The following is a 23975-nucleotide window of genomic DNA, read 5'->3' on the forward strand; positions in this document are numbered from 1 at the left end:
TTTCTCATGGTGCCTATTTTTTTGAGCTGGGGTACCTTGAAGGTCTGGCACTCAAAGACATGCCTTGTTTGTAGCCATCTGGGTAGGGTGAGCTGTGATCCTGCATTGTTATTGCACTATTATTCCTTGGTGTTCACGGTAATTCCTTCCCCAGTATAGTAATATGTATTTAGTTATTTATTGCTTTTCTTCTACTTATTTTACTAATATAGTATATATCACCTAGAGTCACTTGGACAATTTAGGCAGCTTATAAATTGAATAAATGAATAAAAAATAAAAAAATAAAAAAGTCAAATTAATTATCCAGGAATGCAATAAAATATTAATAATTTTAAAATGTTTACCACCCAAGTTGTTCTTGAAAGATATCCCAGGTATTCCAGATTTCTTGTGTTCTTAGCTAGAATTTGCACCTTACCTTACTTTTTTTTCTTAAAAAAAAGGCCTGGTTGACTTGGCTCCCTTAACAAGCCAAAAAAAAAAAAAATTAGTTGGTCTGAAACAAAATCTGAGACAAATTGTTGACATGTAGCCTTTCATCAGAACATTGCTATGAATTCAGTATGAAGAAACCCTAAACGATCAAGTTCTGAATGTAGAAATGCAAAATAGTTTAAATGATCTATTTTATAAAGGTCTTAGATATCAGACTTGGGATCTTAATAGAGCTAATTCTCCGCCTGAAGTCCCTGCAGATCCTTCTCTTGCACCACTTGAATGTACTGTACTGCCATTTGCCTATTTATTTTTTGACAAATTTACATGGCCACCCATCTATTAGATTCCTTTATTAGGAATGGATGTGCCCAAGTGGGTTAGGTGCAGTTGAAACAGTTAACCATATCTTACTTGTAAGTTTTATAGGGACATGTAAAATAAGCATATTTCATCTATTTTAATAAAAATGTCTTCTAGGTCTCTGAGATAAAGTACTTCCTCCCAAAATACCCTTTTCCAGTGAAATTAAATCAGTTTAACCATAAAAAATGTCAAAGGCCAAGGAATTCTGACAGGTTGGGAGAAGATACTAGGAGGCAAACATAGCTTTGGAATTACAAGAACGGTATAGAAAGAAATGATGTTCATGAAATGCTGCCTCTTCATTCTCTCAAATCTACCATTGTCTTTGTAGTATTGCCCCATTTACCTCATGGTTCTGCCCTACTTCACTGAAATCATTAAACTCTTAATGTGCCATATCCAATCAAATACTTTGCTGTTGTATCCAATCACATGTATTTTTTAATTTGTATAACTGTATACAAAGGGGTTGCCCGATACACTTTAGGCTTGTTTTCATCAAATATACCAAAATAAACCAATTTGCTTCAATGAAATTGTCCACTGGTCTCCAATCCAAATGAACTCAAAAAAGTTATCCACCACTATTCCCCCCCGTTTTCAAGATTTTCCTTGTAGCCCTTCAAGAATCTCAAATAAAGGGATACAAATATGTAATCTTCTCCTTCCTCCTCCCCCTTTTATTCTTTCCAACCCAACAGAATATTGGAAAGAAATTATGTGAAGACTGAGGACTCTATCAGTAGGATATACCTTGAAAAGAGAACAGGACCAAATTTGGTACAGGGAAAATGCTGGCAAAAGAAAACCAAGTTCAACAGAGGCCCAGGTCTAGAAAATTCCCCCAATACTTCCCTATGGGAGAGGCAGTTGGCTCAGAAATATTGCCAGCTGCTCCATTCTTATGCCCCCTTCCCCCTGTTCACATAATCCAGAGCAGAGCTATTATTAAGGGATTGGAAATCAATGGTGCTTAAAAGTTTGTGACTCTTTTGAATTTCTGCATAAATATGACCTAAAACACGATCTGTTCTCCACACAAGTCCTAAATAAAGACAACCCAATTAAACAAATGAGTCAAAAAATTATACTTTTGAACAAGTATAATGTATACTTATTATACAAATACTTTATTCATTGAGGAAAATGATCCAAAGCATAATGTTCTTAGGCTTAGAGGATTACAGGAACAGGAAGCAAATATAATACTTAACTTGGCAGCCACTGCAGAAGAAACAGGGACTTTTGCGGGCACAAGAGCTGTATCTGTGGATACACTGCTAGACATGGACCCCATGGAAACACACGAACTCCTGCTAGTTAGGCCATTGGCAGACTTTGCTGAAAGGATGTAATCACTCAATACAACCTTTCCCTTGGGCAAAAGTAGGAAAAGAAAAGTGATCACATTTACTATAAAAAGATACTACACTTGATCTTAGCCAAAAGATTGGTTCCATCTTGATTGCTCTCGCTCAAGAAAGACCCCAAGAGCATCTATGGTCCAAAGAAACCCCACACCAAACAACCACGCCAAGTTGTTAAAGCTCAGATGCAATTATAAGAAACTAACAGCCAATAAGAAGGCTCAATATACAGCTACAGTTTGGTCTGAGCTAGAAAAGTCAGCTAAAGGGAGTCAGCTTCAGTCTGGGAGGATTTTTACACTACCCTATTTGCCAGTTCCAAGCACGACTATTCAGAAAAGATGACTATTGAGCCTCTGACCCTTGATAATTTTCGTCCTTGGCTACCAGTGACAGTGACAGAAATTAAACACATCATTCAATCACTGAAACCCAATAAGGCACCTGGCGAAGACTTCCTACCACCAGAACTTTTCAGGACACACACTGACTGGTGGGCTTCACTATTGGCAGGACTCTTTACATACATAGACAACACTGGCCACATTCCAGCAGGATGGGAACTTTCCATCATAGTTCCCATGCACAAAAAAGGAGACAAGGAAGACCCTAAAAACTACAGACCCATAAGCTTTATTGATATAACAGCTAAGATGTATGCAAAACATCTCCTGAGAAAAATAGAGGACTGGGCAATCGAGAAAAATATACTAGTGGAAGAACAGGCTGGGTTTAGACATGGGCAGTCCACAATAGACAATTGCTTCATTTTACACCATCTTATCACTAAATATACAACTGATGGAAGGCACCTGTTTACATCTTTTATTGATCTTAGCGCAGCATTTGACTCCATAAATACAGATATCTTATGGAAAAAGCTGGCCAAGTTAAATATGGAACCTAGACTTTTATATTTGATAAAGGCCCTCTACACAAATACATGCCTGAAAGTCCATACTGGAGTCAATGGCTCTCTTACACAGAGCATACCCACCCACAAAGGTGTCAGACAAGGATGTATCTTGGCCCCAACGTTGTTTAATCTCTCTGTTAACATTCCGGGATTCCTCCATTCTACGGATGTTCACATGCCAAAGACCCTCAACAGACACATCAATATCCTCTTGTATGCAATGACATGGTTTTGATGGCGCATTCCCAAGTAGGCCTGAGAAGACTGATGGGGAAATTTGGTGCTTACTGCGCTGCAAACTTTTTGAATATAACAAGTCCAAATCCAAAGTGGTGGTTTTTGGGAAAAGACGGGCCAAATACAATTGGCGCTTGGATGGGGAGCCTATAAAACAAATAGACTCTTTTTCATATCTAGAGGTGATTTTTACAGATACAAGGCCTTGGGTTAATCACTACAAGCAAAGTTCTGCAAAGGCCACAGCAAGTTCTAAAACACTAATTAAACTACTTAGCTACAACCACCCTTGCTCTCTGCTCTCCATTCTGAAGGCCCACAAGGCAGTTGTACCCATGCTAACATATGGTGCCAAATTGTGGGGCCTACCAAAGACCTCCTTACTTGAACAAAATCAAGCACGCTTTTTAAGAACTATTCTGGGGACCAACAGGAATACACCTGCAGCAACAGTAAGAGCTGAAACAGGCACCCATTCCATTTACAGTCTATCAGTAACCAAAGTCTTCAACTACTGGTGGCGGATTCTCCCAATGGAACATGATAGACTACCCAAAATGTGCCTTGAAGAACAGATGGGCACACCTCAACCCTCCACATGGATCAATCAACTCCACCAAACTATCGCATTCCTCAGCTTTTCATCACAATACTTACTTTCAGCCGGAGACCAGGCCAAGGCAATATTCAAACAAAGAGTCTTGGATGTTAATGCCCAAACAGACATTGAGTCACTTGCATACAACAGGTCATCAAAATGGCTGGCCGAGAATAAACTGTCCTTTCAAATAGAAAAGTACCTGACAATGAGTCTGATGCAATACCATAGGATAGCTCTTACTAGAGCAAGATTTGAGCAGCTAGATTCTATGATCAAATACAGACAATTCCACCAAGTGCCTTACCTTGAGAGAACATGTGTTTGTGGAGCACCTGAAGTAGAAAACATTGCACGTCTTATTTAACTGCCAACGATATGCCCCAGCAAAGGCTCAGTACCTTCGGACACTAATTGACAGAACCACATACTGGGATCGTAACAAAAGACTATGTTACTTCCTCCAGGGCACAAATACATATGTGGTCAATAGAACTGTCAAGTTTATAGTTAAGGCTGTCTAACTGAGAACGCAATTTATAGAACGCATTGGGGTGGCATGTAAAGGTGATGAATTCATTTAAGCTCACATTGTTTCTGTATTTTATTACTTGTTTTATTACATCTTGCATTTTATCTTACAATTATATCTCTATTTTACCCTACTGTATTTTATTGTATTTTATCTCACCATAGTATATTTTAGTTAATTTTACTGTATTTTAGCAGTTTTATGGTATCATATTTTATATATTGTGTCTTATGGTGGCTGATGCCCAACTTTCTGATCTGGTCATTTGACTAATCAATAAAGTTATTCATTCATTCATACTGTAAGAACAGAGTAAATATGGAAAATAAATGTATTTAAAAATCATGGTTCACATCAGAAACATTGATTCAGAAAGTTTGCTGCATACTAACTTTACAGACTTTGTGCAGATGATTCACACTTCTAAAAATTTCTATCCTGTTCACTCTACACTGAGTGTAACAAACAAAAAATACAACTTCATTCCATGAATAGTTTATTTTCATATTATTTAACAATGCATTAGTTATAGAAAATAATTTTTTCATATGTAAACACAATTATGCAATTTGTCATAGTAAAAATACGTAAGTCACTTTGGTTATTCAAAAAAGTAGGAAACGCTGTTAACGTAAATTAAACATATTTCCAATTATGCCCCAACCAAAATGATAGCAATATAGCAAAGGCAGCTACCAATAATTTCATATCAGCCTTTTCCACTGTGTGTAAAGACTATAACTTTATAGTTCTAGAAAGGAAAGGAAAAGGAAAAGGAAAAGGAAAAGGAAAAGGAAAAGGAAAAGGAAAAGGAAAAGGAAAAGGAAAAGGAAAAGGAAAAGGAAAAGGAAAAGGAAAAGGAAAAGGAAAGGAAATTATTATTTAGTAAAATAGGAAATTACTCTTTAGTGCTAGAACTAAGCTTAATACCAGGGCCAAACTAGATGGAACAGCATTTAGGTATTGAATGAATGAATGAATGAATGAATCAATATATATATATATATATATATATACACACACACACACGCGAATACACACACACACAGTGTGTGTGTGTGTGTGTGTGTGTGTGTGTGTGAGAGAGAGAGAGAGAGAGAGAGAGAGAGAGATTTTTTAAAAAATTTTTAAAAAAATCAGTGTTCACATTTCATTATCCTGTCATGTTCACCGTTGCGATGTTTGATTTACATTGTAACATTTCGCATGCCATGGTGCTGACGCGCATTCCAGTTGGGAGGGAGTTGCTGGGAGACCTTGTACCAAGCTGTCTATCTGTTTTCTTGAGGATGGAATGTGTTTGGGTTATCGTTTGTGCTCAAGGTCTTTTTACCTGTTGATTAGCAGAACTCGTTAGGGGCACCTGGGATGGGGAACTTGAAACAGTTATACGGGGGGAGGGCTCACTTTCGCACCGACGGTTTTTAGTTTGTATTTGGCACGCTTCTGCTCATTCTCAGCTTTCTTTGTACTTGCACACTATTCCTAAATAAACCAGATTTCTTTCAAGCCATTGCTTGTGAGCCTGAGTGTGTTTTAGGATAGGCAACCATTACATAAAGCTGAGAATCTTTGTAATTCCTGTTAACTCCTTCCAAGGTATTCCTTGCGAGGAAATTAGTTAGCAATGACCGAATCAAGACCAACTTCTGAGGGGCTGGAACCGCAAGCTGGTCCAGCACCGAAGAGCCCCATTCCCACTCCCCCCGACTTTTTGTTCTACCAGAGGGGCTCCAGCTCAAGCCCTGAGCTGGGGGGATCCAGCGATGAGGGTGAACCCAAGGAGGAGGTGGCTGGGACTTCCTGGAAGTATCGGTTCGCCTTGACTCCCAAGGGAGAGTCGACCAAAGTGGCCCCAGAGCAGCGACCGGACACCCAACGGGGGGAAGATTCACTGACTCCCGACAGGGTGAGAAGGTTGGAGGCGAAGATGGAGACGATGGAAGATCTGCTGAAGACCCTATCAATTGCGCTAGTTGACCAGGGAAGCCGCGATGGGAGCCCTCGCTCTCCACAGCCCTCCTCTCCTCCTCCTAGCGGACCGCAGCTGGTGCGGGGTCGGAGGAGACATCGTAATGGGGCCTCACCACGGAGAGGGTCCGTTGGGGCGTCCTGGGCCCCTACAGCTCAACCCGCAACTGGGTCCCCTCCAACCGGGAAGGTGGCAAAGGACTTTCCAGTCAAATTTGACGGGGACCCCACCAAATGTTCCTTTTTCTTGACCAACGCGAATAACTACATGAAGCAATAAGGGTCATGCTTCACCTTGGGAGAGGCTAAGATATCAGCCATCACCCTAAGCTGAAGGGCAGAGCAGCGGACTGGTATGTCCAACTGACCGAAGCAGATGCTCCAGAGCTTGGGTCGTTCAACGACTTCATGTTCACCTTGAAGCTCTTCTTTGAAGATCCCCTAGCCAAAGCCGGGGCTAAGGAGGTGCTCAAGGACCTCACCCAAGGACCCAGGTCGGTAGCTGATTATGCCCTTGAATTCAAAGCTTTGGCAGGCAAGGTTCCCGACTGGTCACAATCAACCCTCATCGAGAGATTCAAAGAAGGACTCAACCGAGACGTCCTCAGATGGGCGCTGGGCAGAGATGATCCGGAGTCCCTGTACGAGTGGATCTGCCTGGCCGGAAAAGCTGAGCATGCTCAGCGCACCTACATGCAGACCCATCAAACCGAGAGGACGACAACCTGGTCACAGGGACCCCGGAGCGAAGCAACAGCTGTCCCACTGAGCCACCGAGCTGGAGACGAGGAGAAGGAGCACCGCTATGTGTGAGGGCAGTGCCTCCGTTGCAGGAAGGGAGGACATCGAGCCGCTGAATGCCCGAAGCTCAAGTCCGGAGAGCAGACGAGAGCCCCGGTTAAATCACCCCAGCCGTCATGCTGGACGACCGCAGCCAAAGGAGCCACTGATCTGGAGGAAGCCCTGTATCTCTATGCAGAGGTTGAGGAAGAGGCAAAAGAGCTGGCGGGAAACGCCAGCCACCTGCCCTGAACGGTGCCCTGGTGCAGGTGGGGGAAGATGGGCATGAGGATGCTATGGTGAGTGCTGATTGCCCCACCCTGGCAGTGAAAGTGAAGCTGGGCTCCCGCACCCGAACCACAGAAGTTTGGGTTCTAGTTGACTCTGGGTGTTCGAGATGCCTCATCCACCTGGATCTAGTGACTGCCCTAGACCTGCCCAGTTTCCCTCTCCAGCAGTCTTTACTCTTTACCCAGCTAGATGGCTCAACCGTGTGTGTGTGTGTGGGGGGGGGGTGGTGTCCAGCAACTCACTTTACTGGGACTGTAGCAATGCAAATGGGGAGCCACAAAGAGGCTTTAAAATTCATAATTGCCCCTGTGGGTGATCCCATGGTAATCCTAGGGATCCCTTGGCTAACTTGGTGGAACCCCTATATAAACTGGCAACACCAAACCCTTACCTTTAGTGATGGGTTTTACCAAGCCCCTCCAGTGGGAACACCCTTAAGTGGGGGGGGGGGAGCCAGGGCTGCAATTGCAGCACCGCGCCCCATTGTACCGCAGCTCGAAGGGCTGCCAGACCGCTACCAAGACTTTGCAGATGTTTTTGGGGAAATGGAGGCAGACCAGCTACCACCCCATCGTAAAACTGACTGTGCAATTGAGATTCTCCCAACACACAGCTGCCTAAACTGAAAATTTACCCCATGACCAAAAAGGAAGTAGAGGCATTGTGTGAGTTCATTGACAAAAACCTGGCACGAGGATTCATTGAGACTGCCAATTCCCCAGTGGGTGCACCTGTCCTCTTTCGGGAAAAGAAAGACGGCACCCTCAGACTCTGTACAGACTATCGGGGGTTAAATTCAGTCTCCCTATGTAACAAATATCCTTTACCCCTAATGAAAGACATGTTAGCCCACCTATCAAAAGGGAAAATTTTCTCTAAACTCGACCTCCGTGAAGCCTATTTTCACATACGCATACGGGCTGGAGATGAGTGGAAAACCGCTTTTAATTGCCCATTGGGCTCCTTCCAGTACAAGGTCCTCCCATTCGGCTTAGCTGGCGTGCCTGGAGTTTTCATGCAACTAATTAATGAAGTGTTGCCAAATGTGAATTTCACAAAACCCAATTAGACTATTTGGGCTATCGGGTTTCTGACAAGGGGATCGAGATGGACCCTGAGAAAATCAGAGCCATCTTAAATTGGGAACGCCCCGTACCCGACGCCAGCTGCAAAGTTTTTTGGGGTTCAGCAACTATTACCACCCGCTCATCCAGGGGTTTGCTGAAATTGCTTTGCCCCTTACCGACCTCCTTCGCACGAAAGGGTTGGGGGAAACACGTAAGGTAAAGCACCCCGGGGCAGTGTTGAACTGGACTCCAGAGTGCCAAGCTGCATTCGAGAAACTAAAGACCTTTTTTTACCGCGGAGCCCATTCTGAGGCACCCTGATCCTGAACACCCCTTTGTTGTTCAAGTAGACGCCTCTGACTTTTCTATTGAAGCTATATTGTTACAAAAGGACTCTGACGACATCCTAAAACCCTGTGCTTATCTGTCCAGGAAATTTTCTGAGACTGAGCGCCGGTGGCATGTCTGGGAAAAAGAGGCTTTTGCTGTCAAAGCTGCTTTAGAAACTTGGTGCCACCTCCTAGAGGGGGCTGCCTACCTATTCGAGGTTTGGATGGATCACAGAAATTTGGAGGCTCTCTGCAAATTCGCTGGGCTCAATTCTTCAGTCATTTTAACTTCCAACTGAAGTTCATACCCAGCAAGAAAAACTTCCTTGCGGACGCTTTGTCCTGCCTGCCGCAAGACTTTGACCACACCCAAGTAATGGCACCGTTCTCTCTTCCCCACAATTGGGTCTGGCTGCAGTCACCTGAAGCCAAACCCGTGCTCCACCCGCACAGAGCACCACACCAGCCCTGCCCGGCAAGCCACCGTTCCCTTGTCAATTACAATCAGATTTTCTGCAAGCAGTGAAATCTGACACTTGGTTGCTGGCTAATCGAGACAAAGTATCCTTTAAGGATGATCTAGCATGGCTCAGCCGCCTTTATGTTCCTGAAACTTTACGAGCTTCAGTGTTACAACATTCACATGATGATAAATTGGCGGGCCATTTCGGGTTTGTAAAAACCCTCCATTTGGTGCGCCGATTTTGGTGGCCCTCTTTACGGCGGGATGTCAAAGACTATGTTGCCTCCTGCCTTGTCTGTGCCATGTCCAAACGAAAAGTGGGGAAGCCACAAGGTCTTTTCCAACCTGTTGCTAACCCATCTCGGCCCTGGACTGAGATCTCTATGGATTTTATTGACCTCCCCCCTAGTCAAAAGAAAACTGTCATTTGGGTGGTCAAGGACTTTTTCTCCAAGCAGGCTCATTTTATTCCATGAGCCTCCTTGCTGTCCGCTCAGCAGCTGGCTCGCCTCTTTCTATGCCACATCTACCATCTCCATGGCTGCCCCTCCCGTTTGGTGACCGACCGCGGGACAGTTTACCTCCCACTTTTGGCGGGCTTTTTAAAAACTCATTGGCACCAAACAGGCATTGTCAACGGCGTCGCATCCAGAGACAGAGGGATCTACTGAGATTCTTAACTCCACCCTGGAGCAATTTCTCTGCTCCTATGCCAACTACCATCAGGACAATTGGGTCAAACTTCTGCCCTTTGCAGAAGTTGCCTACAACAATGCCGTTCATCAAAGCACCGGGCAAACCCCTTTTCGGGTTGTTTTCAGCCAGGACTTTGTTCCCATTCCTGAATTGCCTCAGCCCCCATCTAACCCCTGCTCAGCTTATGATTGGGCTGCACAGCTTGCTGACTCCTGGCCGATCATTCGGCAGGCTCTGGACGATGCCCAGGTTTCCTACAAACGTCATGCTGATAAACGCCGTTCTCCCCAGCACACTTTTGCTGTTGGGGATCTGGTTTACCTCTCCACGAAGTTTATCAAATCCCCTCAACCTTCCAAGAAACTTGCCCCTAAATTCATCGGGCCATTCCCATTGTGGCTCTTATCAATCCTGTTACTGTCAAACTGGAGTTGCCTCACAATTTACGACGTTTGCACCCTATTTTCCATTGCAGCTTGCTCAAACCGGCTCGTTCCTCTGCTCGCTGGCATCCCCAACCTCCTCCACCTCTGCCAATCATGATTGATGGCCAGCAACATTTTGAAATCAAAGAGGTCATCGACTCCTGCAAGCTTCGCAACTCCCTGCAGTACCTAGTTCGCTGGAACCACTTCCCCCACCCTGAGTGGGTGCCCGCTCGACTCGTCAATCCTTGGGAGAAGAGCAATGACAAATCTCGATAAAATAGTTAAGAGCACAGACATCACACTGACAACAAAGGCCCAAAACTGGAGAGCAGACAACTATCCTTTTTAGCAATACTCTGATAGCTTACACAGTAGTTTGCCACATAATTTGCAAGGTATTGTGAGATGATTCAATTCCAGTAGTAGAGTCCCATACATGAGGAAAGTAGCTGAGGAAGAGAACACACTGTCCTGTGGGCCTATTTCCTTATCACAAATAAGAAAGTACCTTCGTTACACCAGGGTTAAATATTTATATGGATTTTTACTGTTGAATATGCAGGCTCAAGAGACAGGTGTTATGTTAGCTTAGTGTATAGTTTAAAATATACTTATTATGAAAACTACTCTCTCTTATAATTCTGAGCTAGTGTTTACACGTGTATTCTTGATATCAGCACAAATATTGGTTACCGTCTCAACTATGCCAAAGAAGATCACATGGGCACATAGAGGACTTTGAGGATCATAACCATGCTGCTTGCAGTAAGAAGTCTGTGCTAAGGACATAGTTAGGGAGGCATTTGCATTCACCTGAAATACAAGAGGTAAACTGGATTTAATCAAAGTTCCAGTTAGCTGAGTAAAATAACGAACAGAAGATAATTTGACATAAATCTAATTGTCAGGGATAATATACCGAAGACACTTGTATTTGCTTGTTTCATTTTCTTTTCAATGCAAAAGTTTAAAAGTCATATGATGTTGATTCAGCCTTTTCTCTCGTATACAAGCACAAGACTAAATTGTGATCTCTTGAATATTATTTATTTTTGGGGAAAAAAGTGAAGTTACAGCAGCACATGATTGAAATATAAGCATTTTACATTTCTTGCTTCAATACTAACCCAGATATAGGCAGTTTAAAAAAAAACCTCATATTACTAAATTCCAAGAATTTGCTGATTCATGATTGAATGTATTATCTGTGAAAAGATGTCTCCAGCTGTCATCTGTACTGCTGGAGATAAAAAGACAGCAGCACTTTTTCACATACTTTCCTTCAGAATGGGGAAAGGACAAGTTAGTGAGTAAGCACTAAGGAATTATCAACAATATTTTTAGAAAATACGAGGCACAGCGTTGAAAGATTTCTTTACTTTGTTCATATTTTCTACACCATACAACAGAAAGCTACATTTTTCTCTCTTTTTCAGAGAGAACCTTATAACCTTCTCCAATGGTTCATATCTGACATACATAAATGACAGAGTAATCAATGGATTCTAATTTCAAGAATAGACAGCTTATATATTTCCAAAATATATAAGCTGTCAGCCTGCCTCAGAAGAAACACTTCTATTGGAATCATCCAAAAAGTCACAAAATCGACAAGAGGTTTTCACGTTATCTACAATTCTATCTTTCTTACCATCTAGCTTGAGAAAAAATGTGTGTGAGAAAGTTCTTATAATATTAAATCCAGCTGCAAAATCTGCAGAAAGTTCAACAGATGTACCTAAGATAACAAATGCTAATCAACTTTTAGAAGGGTTTCTAACATTCATTCAAGGTTTCTATAAGCAAGAAGTCACCTGACCCTAAATGAATATTATGCTAAATAAATAAATAAGTGGAGTATTCATTATCAAGACCTTTAAAAAGTATTATGCCAGATCAAACAATATTTAGCTTTATGAGACTTCACATAGTAGAGGGAACATAGTAGAGGGTACATTTTATTTGAAATATGCATAATTCAATTAATTATATTTGAAGTGGATAAGGAACTTCCTGTACTGAGTTTTTGGCTTTACGAAGCCCATTAAAATCCCATCTGAAACAAACAAACAAACACAAGAACTCTGTTTTTACACGTCCTGAATAGCGAAGTCAAGTTGACAGGACACAGCTTACTTGTCTAGAAGTGCTCTTCTTGTTATCTCTGAGAATTCAAGATTTTCATGATTTTACAAATTTAAGTAATTATGCCCCAAATGCAGTTTTCTAATTTTTCTGAAGTGACCATTGCAATGCGTATTCTAATTATGTTTCTACAACAAGCAAATTAAAATGTGTAAAAATTCCACAAAGCTTCTCAGATTACAAAGCATTTTAAATGGCCATGAAGTATCTATTGCTTTTCACACTTCAGAGGTACTACCTGAGCTCTAAAAAGGAATGGAAGCTTCAAAATCTGAATTCAGGTCTAGCAACATACAGATTAAGGCTGTCACAACTTCCTGCATACTTTAGATGGGAAGAAAATACATTCCATGAAGTTTAAAGTAGGAGAGTAGAAACGCTCCTGACATATTACCTGCTATCAACTTCTACTAATCTGTCATTAGAGTATTTTTGTCCTTTGTTGCCAATTGGAAGCAAGCATTGAAAACATGCACTAGAAAACAGTGGCAATAATACTGTCATGAGCACCGTTGAGCTGAATGCATCAGCACAACGGCACACATAACAATACCATGGAAACAAGAGCAAGGGATTAAAAGATAAGCAAAGCGACGCACAACAACAGACACAGACCCTGAGGAGAAGGGAACGACCCCGGCCGGAAAATCCAGTCAAGAGAACACAAAGGGGGAAGAAAGAGCGACAAAGACAGGGCGGATCACGAGGCACGCCTGGAGCTGTCAGCAGGAACGCAAAGGATATCGCCCAGCTGAAAGCAATCACCGGCCGGAGGAAGAAAACGATTATGAGAGAAGCTCGGGGCACCAGCAGGGGCCCCGCAACCCCTCACCTACCGGCAACGAAGCATACAGGACTTGGGGGGATGACACAACCCAAGGTGGGGGGGGGGCGCTGACCGGCGCGGGCTATTTAAACCCCGTACCGGCGCGCTCCCTTCACTCTCAGCTTTTTCTAGCTATGCACTATGCTGAAATAAACCAGAACCTGATCTTCCCTGAATTAGTGTCTGTGTTTTACTCAGTAGTAGGCAGCGCATGACAAATACTTTATTACAACTATATTAAAGAAATACGGAACCTATTGTAAACTACGTAAGATAATTATGAATACACTCATCATGGAGAAAATCCATGTGGCCGCTTGGAGTTGACAGCAACTTGATGGCACATAATCAATTTAATCAAATAATTTTATTAAAAATTATAAATGAGAATAAAAGTTAATACAAACTAAAACATAGAAACAAAAAAGGGGGGAGGGAGTGTAAAAAAGAAAAAAAGAGAGAGGAAAGAAAGAAAAAGAAGTAACTTCCCCCTTCATCCCAGCAGGTAAAAACAATTTTAGTAGATTATCACCGTCTCTAAATAAAACATAACCTCTCTTCTCCCCATAAATCATTTCTTAGATTAAAAAAACCAAAATCCAAATGCTTTGTCAATTGTTCTTTGTCAGCAAAACTCCTGTAAGGGCAACCAGATATAACTATTTTCTTATATCTATTTTCTTTTAGCCCTGGTCAAACAAACCAATCTTATAAACCTTCCCTAAAATTTTAAATTATTCTTTAACCCCTTCAAGAAAAGTCCCAGAGGAAATCTGCTGGTCATCTGTGTATCCAGGCAAAAATCCTTCAGAACTTTAACAGATTTCTTTTGTATGTCCATTAGGTAAAGTTTAACCTTTTGTTTATCACTTCTAAAAAAGTATTTCCAAACCTTAGCAGAGCTCTTTTGTATATCCAGAAGGAAAAAAAATTATCCAAATCAGTTTCCTGGTTTGGTGTCTGTTCATCACCTTTAGAGAATAAGTCATCCATCAGATCCATTCGTATTACATTTAAATCCCTCTTCAAATTAATTTCATAGGCATCCATTACAACTTGTTTTACAATGTCATTAGAGCACATTCTAATTTCTCAGGCAATTGATCCATTCTATCCAGTAACATAGCTAAGAGGTATTCAAAAGTTTGCACTAAGGATTTCTGCTCCATTTTCTTCATCCTCTGGCTCCCTGTAATGTCCAATATTCAGGGTCTCATCATAAAAAAAACCAAAGCAATCGCCATTTTCCTGTGAGAAGATATTTTCAATTAATTCAAAACTGTAATTCCAAATCCCTTTGGCCCCTTAATCCATTACTAATTTTCCAAAATCCATAAACCTTAATCATAGTCCAAAACAAATCATATATTTTCAAAACATTTAAAATAACATTTACACCATAGTCTTTTAAGGAGGCGGAGACTCATACAATGAATACAATAAAGCCTTGCTGGTTGGAAGGATCTTAATCTCTCCAATATACAAGAAATTTTAAAAAATAGTCCACAAAAGTGACTAAGATATAAAGCTCGAGCTGAATGTCCATAAGGACACTGTTTTGCAAGTGTGAGCTTGTAGTCCCAACTCCCAGCCACCCCACTTATAAGCCAAACATAAAATGTCAGTTTCCATGGTCTACTCACAAGTAGCGGCTGCGCGGAGTCACGTGAATAATCTCAATGATCTCTCCTTTGTTCCGGAGAGATTATGCCAGCCCAGATCCAGCATCCAGATGCAATCTCCCTCGCAAAAGCTATCTTGCTAGCAAGCAAACCAGCAAAATGTCAGCTCACCATGGCTCTCACAGGAATTGTCCAATGGTACATAATCAATCAATATATCAATCAATACACACATGTTGTCGTCATTAACAGTTTATGGGATATTTTTCAATAAGATATGAACATCAAATATTCCTTAGTTCCACCTTCCCTGTCCTGGTTCCATCTGGTTCCCACCATCCCTTCATATCCCATGTTAAGTCTGGTTTCACACATTACTCTAAGCCATAACACGATTTCCTTTTTTTTTTTAATGGCTGAGCATGTTGTGTTAATTCAGCCAATTATCACTTATTTAGAAATCACAGTTAAGCAAACCATATATGAAACCACAACAAAAGTATGCATGAGCACAATTAAAATAGTTACGCAAAAATTAATAGCTAAACAGAAAGAACAAAAAAAACGTTGCTCACAAACTTGCACTGATATTATTTCATGTATAATTAAGAAAGCTTTCCCATATTAATATGCTAATTTTATGAAAAGTACCTCTCATGAGTGAATATAATCAAGAGTTCCTGAATTTGATTATGTACATTTGAAGTGTAATCATAATATTAATATGGGAAAGCTTTCTTAATTATAAAACCAAGATTATGGCAACCAGCTTGATTGATAACTGGCAAATAGAGGGAGAAAATGTAGAAGCAGTGAAAGACTTTGTATTTCTAGGTGCGAAGATTACTGCAGATGCCGACTGCAGCCAGGAAATCAGAAGACGCTTAATCCTTGGGAGAAGAGCAATGACAAATCTCGATAAAATAGTTAAGAGCAGAGACATCACACTGACAACAAAGGTCCGCATAGTTTAAGCAATGGTGTTCCCCATAGTAACATATGGCTGCGAGAGCTGGGCCATAAGGAAGGCAGAGGGAAGGAAGATAGATGCTTTTGAACTGTGGAGGAAAATTCTGAGAGTGCCTTGGACTGCAAGAAGATCAAACCAGTCCATCCTCCAGGAAATAAAGCCAGACTGCTCACTTGAGGGAATGATATTAAAGGCAAAACTGAGTGGGTGCCCGCTCGACACGTCAATGCTCCTGCTTTAGTTCGCCGCTTCCACCTTGCTTATCCTTTCAAGCCTGCGCCTTGATTGTACCTTTCGCCATTGTTACTTTTGCTTTCTTTTGGGGGGGCGGTATGTCATGTTCACCATTGCGATGTTTGATTTACATCCTAACGTTTCGCATGCCATGGTGCTGACGCGCATTCCAGTTGGGAGGGAGCTGCTGGGAGACCTTGTACCAGGCTGTCTATCTGTTTTCTTGAGGATGGAATGTGTTTGGGTTATCGTTATCGCTCAAGGTCTTTTTACCCGTTGATTAGCAGAACTCGTTAGGGGCACCTGGGATGGGGAACTTGAAACGGTTATACAGGGGAAGGGCTCACTTTCACACCAAGGGTTTTTAGTTTGTATTTGGTGCGCTTCTGCTCATTCTCAGCTTTCTTTGTACTTGCACACTATTCCTAAATACACCAGATTTGTTTCAAGCCATTGCTTGTGAGCCTGAGTGTGTTTTAGGATAGGCAACCATTACATATCCTTTCTGCTGCTTTTGTAGGTGATTGAAGAAATTTTACAAAATTGCCATAGTTACATCTTGTTTAGCCCTCTTTCCTGAATACATATCATTGACATCGCACATTTCATTAGCTTTATTTATTTATTTAACAAATTTATTTAGCCACCCATTCAGCAATGGAATTCTGATTGGAGAATGAAAGATAATACATAATATATAATCAAATCAATCAAAGCACGCTATACAACTGTTACCATGGTTGGTTCCAACACTAAAATCATCCAACAGGTAAACAGGGACTGAATCCAAGTTGCTACTTACTTACAAATCTCTAAATCAAGATATAGTGCAGCTGACTATATGATGATGTCTGGTCACATAAAATTTTAAGCTTGCTATTATTTGCCTCCCTTGTCTTGTCCTAAATTCTCTTTGACTTCTGTTGTACGGATATATTCTTCTTGCCCTAACTGGATTTTTATTTGTATAAGCTTACTGAAAAATAGTTATCTTCTTTAAAAATCCAAGTCTTAAAGGCAAAATGAATGTGCGGGTTATGCTGATTTGTATATCCTGAAAAATCTATTCACAGAATTAGATTTCTTGGCATGAATTTCAGACTTAAAAGTTGGCTTTTTTCCTCACAAAAAGTACATACAGCATAAACAATCCATCAAGATTTCAGATGAATTTGGGTTTCTGCACAGTTCCATTAATGTCTTTAACTTCTTGTTATTGAACTGACTAATGCAGGAGAGATGTTCAGTTGCATCCAAAAATGTTAATTCCTACAAAGGATAAAGAAGAAAAATGGTTAAACTGGTTTTTAAGCACTGTGGGGTAATCATTTTGGCACTTTTCCTTCAAAATTCTATGATAAAAGCAAAGCAAGATCACAGCTGCAAGGCAGAGAAAGATTTCAGCATGAGATTTTGGAGAGCCACAACCAGACAAAGCAGACAATACTGGAATAGATAGCAGGCTATAGAAACTTCATTATCTTATATCCACATCAGGAAGTAATTATGTGAGTACAGAAACTCATGTAGTTCTAATTTTGGCTATCTACACACAAGAGAGAGCTCTCAGTCATTTTGGGGTTAGCCCTAGGTTTGTAACACATTATAGTCAATTTCCTCAAAAGTGAAATTAACAGGCAATTTTACTTGGAAATCCCTCTGAATTAAGCAGGTAAGAGATTTTAGCCACAAACATTTTAAAATGATTCTGATGAAAAGTAAAGAGAATTCAGTAATTCATAAATAACTGCTTGAAAAAAAACTGGACACTTACAGGGTACAGCATTAAAATAGTCTTCTGGGGTCACAGTTTTGATTCCACCAAAGTAGTCTAGAAGCCAGATGTTGGTGATGTTCAGTTTGGCAAAAAACCAGTTATGCCCTACTGGCCAGTATACCATTTCAGGATGTCTACTGAAGAGTGCTGTCTTTGCAAAATCAGCTTCTGTACCATTCTGAACCTATCAAATGAATTATAAGAAACATAAAAGACAATAAAACTATTATATTTTTCTGCAAGCTTTCTCAAGATGGGACAACCAGGAGGTACCAGAACATATAGCTAGAATTTGAATGGCTGTCTAGACTCAATTAATCCAGTGGAATTGTTGACTTTGTCCTTTGAATTTTAGCCTTCTCCCCTGAGCCAACAGTCTCACAACCAATAGCTGTAAAACTGTGTGTCTGACAAGTTGAACATCTTTAGCTGCATAGAATATGTAATACTTTTCATTTGTTCCTGATCACCACTTGGATGACCTTGTAGGGCTAGGAACTAGATATTTTTAGGAGTGGGTGGGGATTAAACTTGTTTTTAAAACTGTAATAAATCTACTGTTTATATACTATGGGGTTAGGATACAAATCACGTATGATAAAGTGTATGTCAAGTAACAATGAGCAAAATTTGAGAAGAGCAGTGTGGCCTTGTGCAGATCAGACTTTTGCTCTTCAGAAATCATTGAGAAATGTATGAATATGAGAAGGAAATTTATTGTTCATTTGTTGATTTAGAGAAAGCATGTGATAAAGTCAGTAGCGTCCATAGGCTTCATTCAAAGAATGTTTTATGTGAATATGGAGTTGAAGGTTAACTGCTGAATGCAATAAGAGTGACATGATGGAGATAAAGCATGTATGAGAATAAGTGGAATGCTTAGTAAATGGTTCAACATTGAACATAGAGTAAGACAAGGATGCATGATATTCATGAAGTTGCTTAAAATATTTATGGATATATGTATAAGAATGTTTGTGATGACGATGGAGAGTTGGCTGGGGATGTGAATGTATTTGTACTTTTGAATGCAAACAATCTCATATTATTGGCTAAGAACTGAATGATTTGCAACAAACATTAGATATACTATATTATATGAGGCAATGAGGCATATGGATCTGATAATTAATACATCAAAGACAAGGCAACTGTTTTTTTATAGGGAAAATAGTGAATGGTTGCAAGTTTACATAAATAGCAAAAATTTAGAGCAGGCAGATGAATTTGTGTATTTTGGTAGAATAAGATATGGGGTGGTATAATTAATGGTGTTGAAATAGACTAGATTTAGCTATATTTCCTTTTCTTTTTTCCTTTCTCACATCTTTATTTCTTTGGCTCACAGTCTCTTACATTCTGGAATACTTTTGCCTATTTCAAAATGAAATAATGTAATGGGTATATAGATAGATTTTGGGGAGGTGCATGCTGAAACATGACCACAGGTTGCCCACCCCAATTTCAAACAGTGATGTCATTTAAACTATAATGCTATGGGCAATTTCTTGGAAGTAATTCCTACTAAATACAACAGAACTTGATTCCCACCTTCTCTACTACCACTTGGTTTCTTAAATTAAGCAAGCTGAAATGCAAGCTTCCAAATGAAGATTAAAACAACATTGATTGCTTTATGGGGTGTTTATTTGTATAGTTATACCATGGATGTTTTATTATATTTGTAGCTTTACAGTATAAGCCTAAATAAACATGATTTGCCACAATAAAAATAAACAAATGTGTTGCAGTATAAAGTTTTGTAGGCCACAGCTGATTTCTCATCACCTTGCCAACTGGGCAGAGAAAAACTAATCCTAAGAATATCTCTGAAGGCCCAAAACTGGAGAGCAGACAACTATCCTTTTTAGCAATACTCTGATAGCTTACACAGTAGTTTGCCACATAATTTGCAAGGTATTGTGAGATGATTCAATTCCAGTAGTAGAGTCCCATACATGAGGAAAGTAGCTGAGGAAGAGAACACACTGTCCTGTGGGCCTATTTCCTTATCACAAATAAGAAAGTACCTTCGTTACACCAGGGTTAAATATTTATATGGATTTTTACTGTTGAATATGCAGGCTCAAGAGACAGGTGTTATGTTAGCTTAGTGTATAGTTTAAAATATACTTATTATGAAAACTACTCTCTCTTATAATTCTGAGCTAGTGTTTACACGTGTATTCTTGATATCAGCACAAATATTGGTTACCGTCTCAACTATGCCAAAGAAGATCACATGGGCACATAGAGGACTTTGAGGATCATAACCATGCTGCTTGCAGTAAGAAGTCTGTGCTAAGGACATAGTTAGGGAGGCATTTGCATTCACCTGAAATACAAGAGGTAAACTGGATTTAATCAAAGTTCCAGTTAGCTGAGTAAAATAACGAACAGAAGATAATTTGACATAAATCTAATTGTCAGGGATAATATACCGAAGACACTTGTATTTGCTTGTTTCATTTTCTTTTCAATGCAAAAGTTTAAAAGTCATATGATGTTGATTCAGCCTTTTCTCTCGTATACAAGCACAAGACTAAATTGTGATCTCTTGAATATTATTTATTTTGGGGGGAAAAAGTGAAGTTACAGCAGCACATGATTGAAATATAAGCATTTTACATTTCTTGCTTCAATACTAACCCAGATATAGGCAGTTTAAAAAAAACACCTCATATTACTAAATTCCAAGAATTTGCTGATTCATGATTGAATGTATTATCTGTGAAAAGATGTCTCCAGCTGTCATCTGTACTGCTGGAGATAAAAAGACAGCAGCACTTTTTCACATACTTTCCTTCAGAATGGGGAAAGGACAAGTTAATGAGTAAGCACTAAGGAATTATCAACAATATTTTTAGAAAATACGAGGCACAGTGTTGAAAGATTTCTTTACTTTGTTCATATTTTCTACACCATACAACAGAAAGCTACATTTTTCTCTCTTTTTCAGAGAGAACCTTATAACCTTCTCCAATGGTTCATATCTGACATACATAAATGACAGAGTAATCAATGGATTCTAATTTCAAGAATAGACAGCTTATATATTTCCAAAATATATAAGCTGTCAGCCTGCCTCAGAAGAAACACTTCTATTGGAATCATCCAAAAAGTCACAAAATCGACAAGAGGTTTTCACGTTATCTACAATTCTATCTTTCTTACCATCTAGCTTGAGAAAAAATGTGTGTGAGAAAGTTCTTATAATATTAAATCCAGCTGCAAAATCTGCAGAAAGTTCAACAGATGTACCTAAGATAACAAATGCTAATCAACTTTTAGAAGGGTTTCTAACATTCATTCAAGGTTTCTATAAGCAAGAAGTCACCTGACCCTAAATGAATATTATGCTAAATAAATAAATAAGTGGAGTATTCATTATCAAGACCTTTAAAAAGTATTATGCCAGATCAAACAATATTTAGCTTTATGAGACTTCACATAGTAGAGGGAACATAGTAGAGGGTACATTTTATTTGAAATATGCATAATTCAATTAATTATATTTGAAGTGGATAAGGAACTTCCTGTACTGAGTTTTTGGCTTTACGAAGCCCATTAAAATCCCATCTGAAACAAACAAACAAACACAAGAACTCTGTTTTTACATGTCCTGAATAGCGAAGTCAAGCTGACAGGACACAGCTTACTTGTCTAGAAGTGCTCTTCTTGCTATCTCTGAGAATTCAAGATTTTCATGATTTTACAAATTTAAGTAATTATGCCCCAAATGCAGTTTTCTAATTTTTCTGAAGTGACCATTGCAATGCGTATTCTAATTATGTTTCTACAACAAGCAAATTAAAATGTGTAAAAATTCCACAAAGCTTCTCAGATTACAAAGCATTTTAAATGGCCATGAAGTATCTATTGCTTTTCACACTTCAGAGGTACTACCTGAGCTCTAAAAAGGAATGGAAGCTTTCAAAATCTGAATTCAGGTCTAGCAACATACAGATTAAGGCTGTCACAACTTCCTGCATTCCATGAAGAAAATACATTCCATGAAGTTTAAAGTAGGAGAGTAGAAATGCTCCTGACATATTACCTGCTATCAACTTCTACTAATCTGTCATTAGAGTATTTTTTTCCTTTGCTGCCAATTGGAAGCAAGCATTGAAAACATGCACTAGAAAACAGTGGCAATAATACTTTATTACAACTATATTAAAGAAATACGGAACCTATTGTAAACTACGTAAGATAATTATGAATACACTCATCATGGAGAAAATCCATGTGGCCGCTTGGAGTTGACAGCAACTTGATGGCACATAATCAATTTAATCAAATAATTTTATTAAAAATTATAAATGAGAATAAAAGTTAATACAAACTAAAACATAGAAACAAAAAAGGGGGGAGGAAGTGTAAAAAAGAAAAAAAGAGAGAGGAAAGAAAGAAAAAGAAGTAACTTCCCCCTTCATCCCAGCAGGTAAAAACAATTTTAGTAGATTATCACCATCTCTAAATAAAATATAATCTCTCTTCTCCCCATAAATCATTTCTTAGATTAAAAAAACCAAAATCCAAATGCTTTGTCAATTGTTCTTTGTCAGCAAAACTCCTATAAGGGCAACCAGATATAACTATTTTCTTATATCTATTTTCTTTTAGCCCTGGTCAAACAAACCAATCTTATAAACCTTCCCTAAATTTTTAAATTATTCTTTAACTCCTTCAAGAAAAGTCCCAGAAGAAATCTGCTGGTCATCTGTGTATCCAGGCAAAAATCCTTCAGAACTTTAACAGATTTCTTTTGTGTGTCCATTAGGTAAAGTTTAACCTTTTGTTTGTCACTTCTAAAAAAGTATTTCCAAACCTTAGCAGAGCTCTTTTGTATATCCAGAAGGAAAAAAAATTATCCAAATCAGTTTCCTGGTTTGGTGTCTGTTCATCACCTTTAGAGAATAAGTCATCCATCAGATCCATTCGTATTACATTTAAATCCCCCTTCAAATTAATTTCATAGGCATCCATTACAACTTGTTTTACAACGTCATTAGAGCACATTCTGTCCAATTTCTCAGGCAATTGATCCATTCTATCCAGTAACATAGCTAAGAGGTATTCAAAAGTTTGCACTAAGGATTTCTGCTCCATTTTCTTCATCCTCTGGCTCCCTGTAATGTCCAATATTCAGGGTCTCATCATAAAAAAAACCAAAGCAATCGCCATTTTCCTGTGAGAAGATATTTTCAATTAATTCAAAACTGTAATTCCAAATCCCTTTGGCCCCTTAATCCATTACTAATTTTCCAAAATCCATAAACCTTAATCATAGTCCAAAACAAATCATATATTTTCAAAACATTTAAAATAAAATTTACACCATAGTCTTTTAAGGACACGGAGACTCATCCAATGAATACAATAAAGCCTTGCTGGTTGGAAGGATCTTAATCTCTCCAATATACAAGAAATTTTAAAAAATAGTCCACAAAAGTGACTAAGATATAAAGCTCGAGCTGAATGTCCATAAGGACACTGTTTTGCAAGTGTGAGCTTGTAGTCCCGACTTCCAGCCACCCCACTCATAAGCCAAACATAAAATGTCAGTTTCCATGGTCTACTCACAAGTAGCAGCTGCGCGGAGTCACGTGAATAATCTCAATGATCTCTCCTTTGTTCCGGAGAGATTATGCCAGCCCAGATCCAGCATCCAGATGCAATCTCCCTCGCAAAAGCTATCTTGCTAGCAAGCAAACCAGCAAAATGTCAGCTCACCATGGCTCTCACAGGAATTGTCCAATGGTACATAATCAATCAATATATCAATCAATACACACATGTTGTCGTCATTAACAGTTTATGGGATATTTTTCAATAAGATATGAACATCAAATATTCCTTAGTTCCACCTTCCCTGTCCTGGTTCCATCTGGTTCCCACCATCCCTTCATATCCCATGTT

General features: G+C 39.5%; 2 protein-coding genes across 2 annotated transcripts in view; both read right to left on the minus strand.

The window, feature by feature from the left end:
• CD247 (CD247 molecule) overlaps positions 1 to 11482 on the minus strand; it is a 53573-nt gene extending 42091 nt beyond the window's left edge. The window contains exon 1 of the mRNA XM_063305529.1: positions 11173 to 11482. The gene's annotated coding sequence lies outside the window, so the exon portion shown is untranslated. The remainder of the gene's footprint in view (positions 1 to 11172) is intronic.
• Positions 11113 to 23975, minus strand: part of CREG1 (cellular repressor of E1A stimulated genes 1) — a 28185-nt gene continuing 15322 nt past the window's right edge. The window contains exons 2-5 of the mRNA XM_063304329.1: positions 20269 to 20388; positions 18051 to 18237; positions 12516 to 12535; positions 11113 to 11292 (exon numbers count right to left, since the gene is read on the minus strand). Of these exons, the coding sequence (XP_063160399.1) occupies positions 11113 to 11292; positions 12516 to 12535; positions 18051 to 18237; positions 20269 to 20388 (507 nt within the window). The remainder of the gene's footprint in view (positions 11293 to 12515; positions 12536 to 18050; positions 18238 to 20268; positions 20389 to 23975) is intronic.

This window comes from Candoia aspera, chromosome 5 (genome assembly GCF_035149785.1).
Source record: "Candoia aspera isolate rCanAsp1 chromosome 5, rCanAsp1.hap2, whole genome shotgun sequence".
Taxonomy (NCBI): domain Eukaryota; kingdom Metazoa; phylum Chordata; class Lepidosauria; order Squamata; family Boidae; genus Candoia; species Candoia aspera.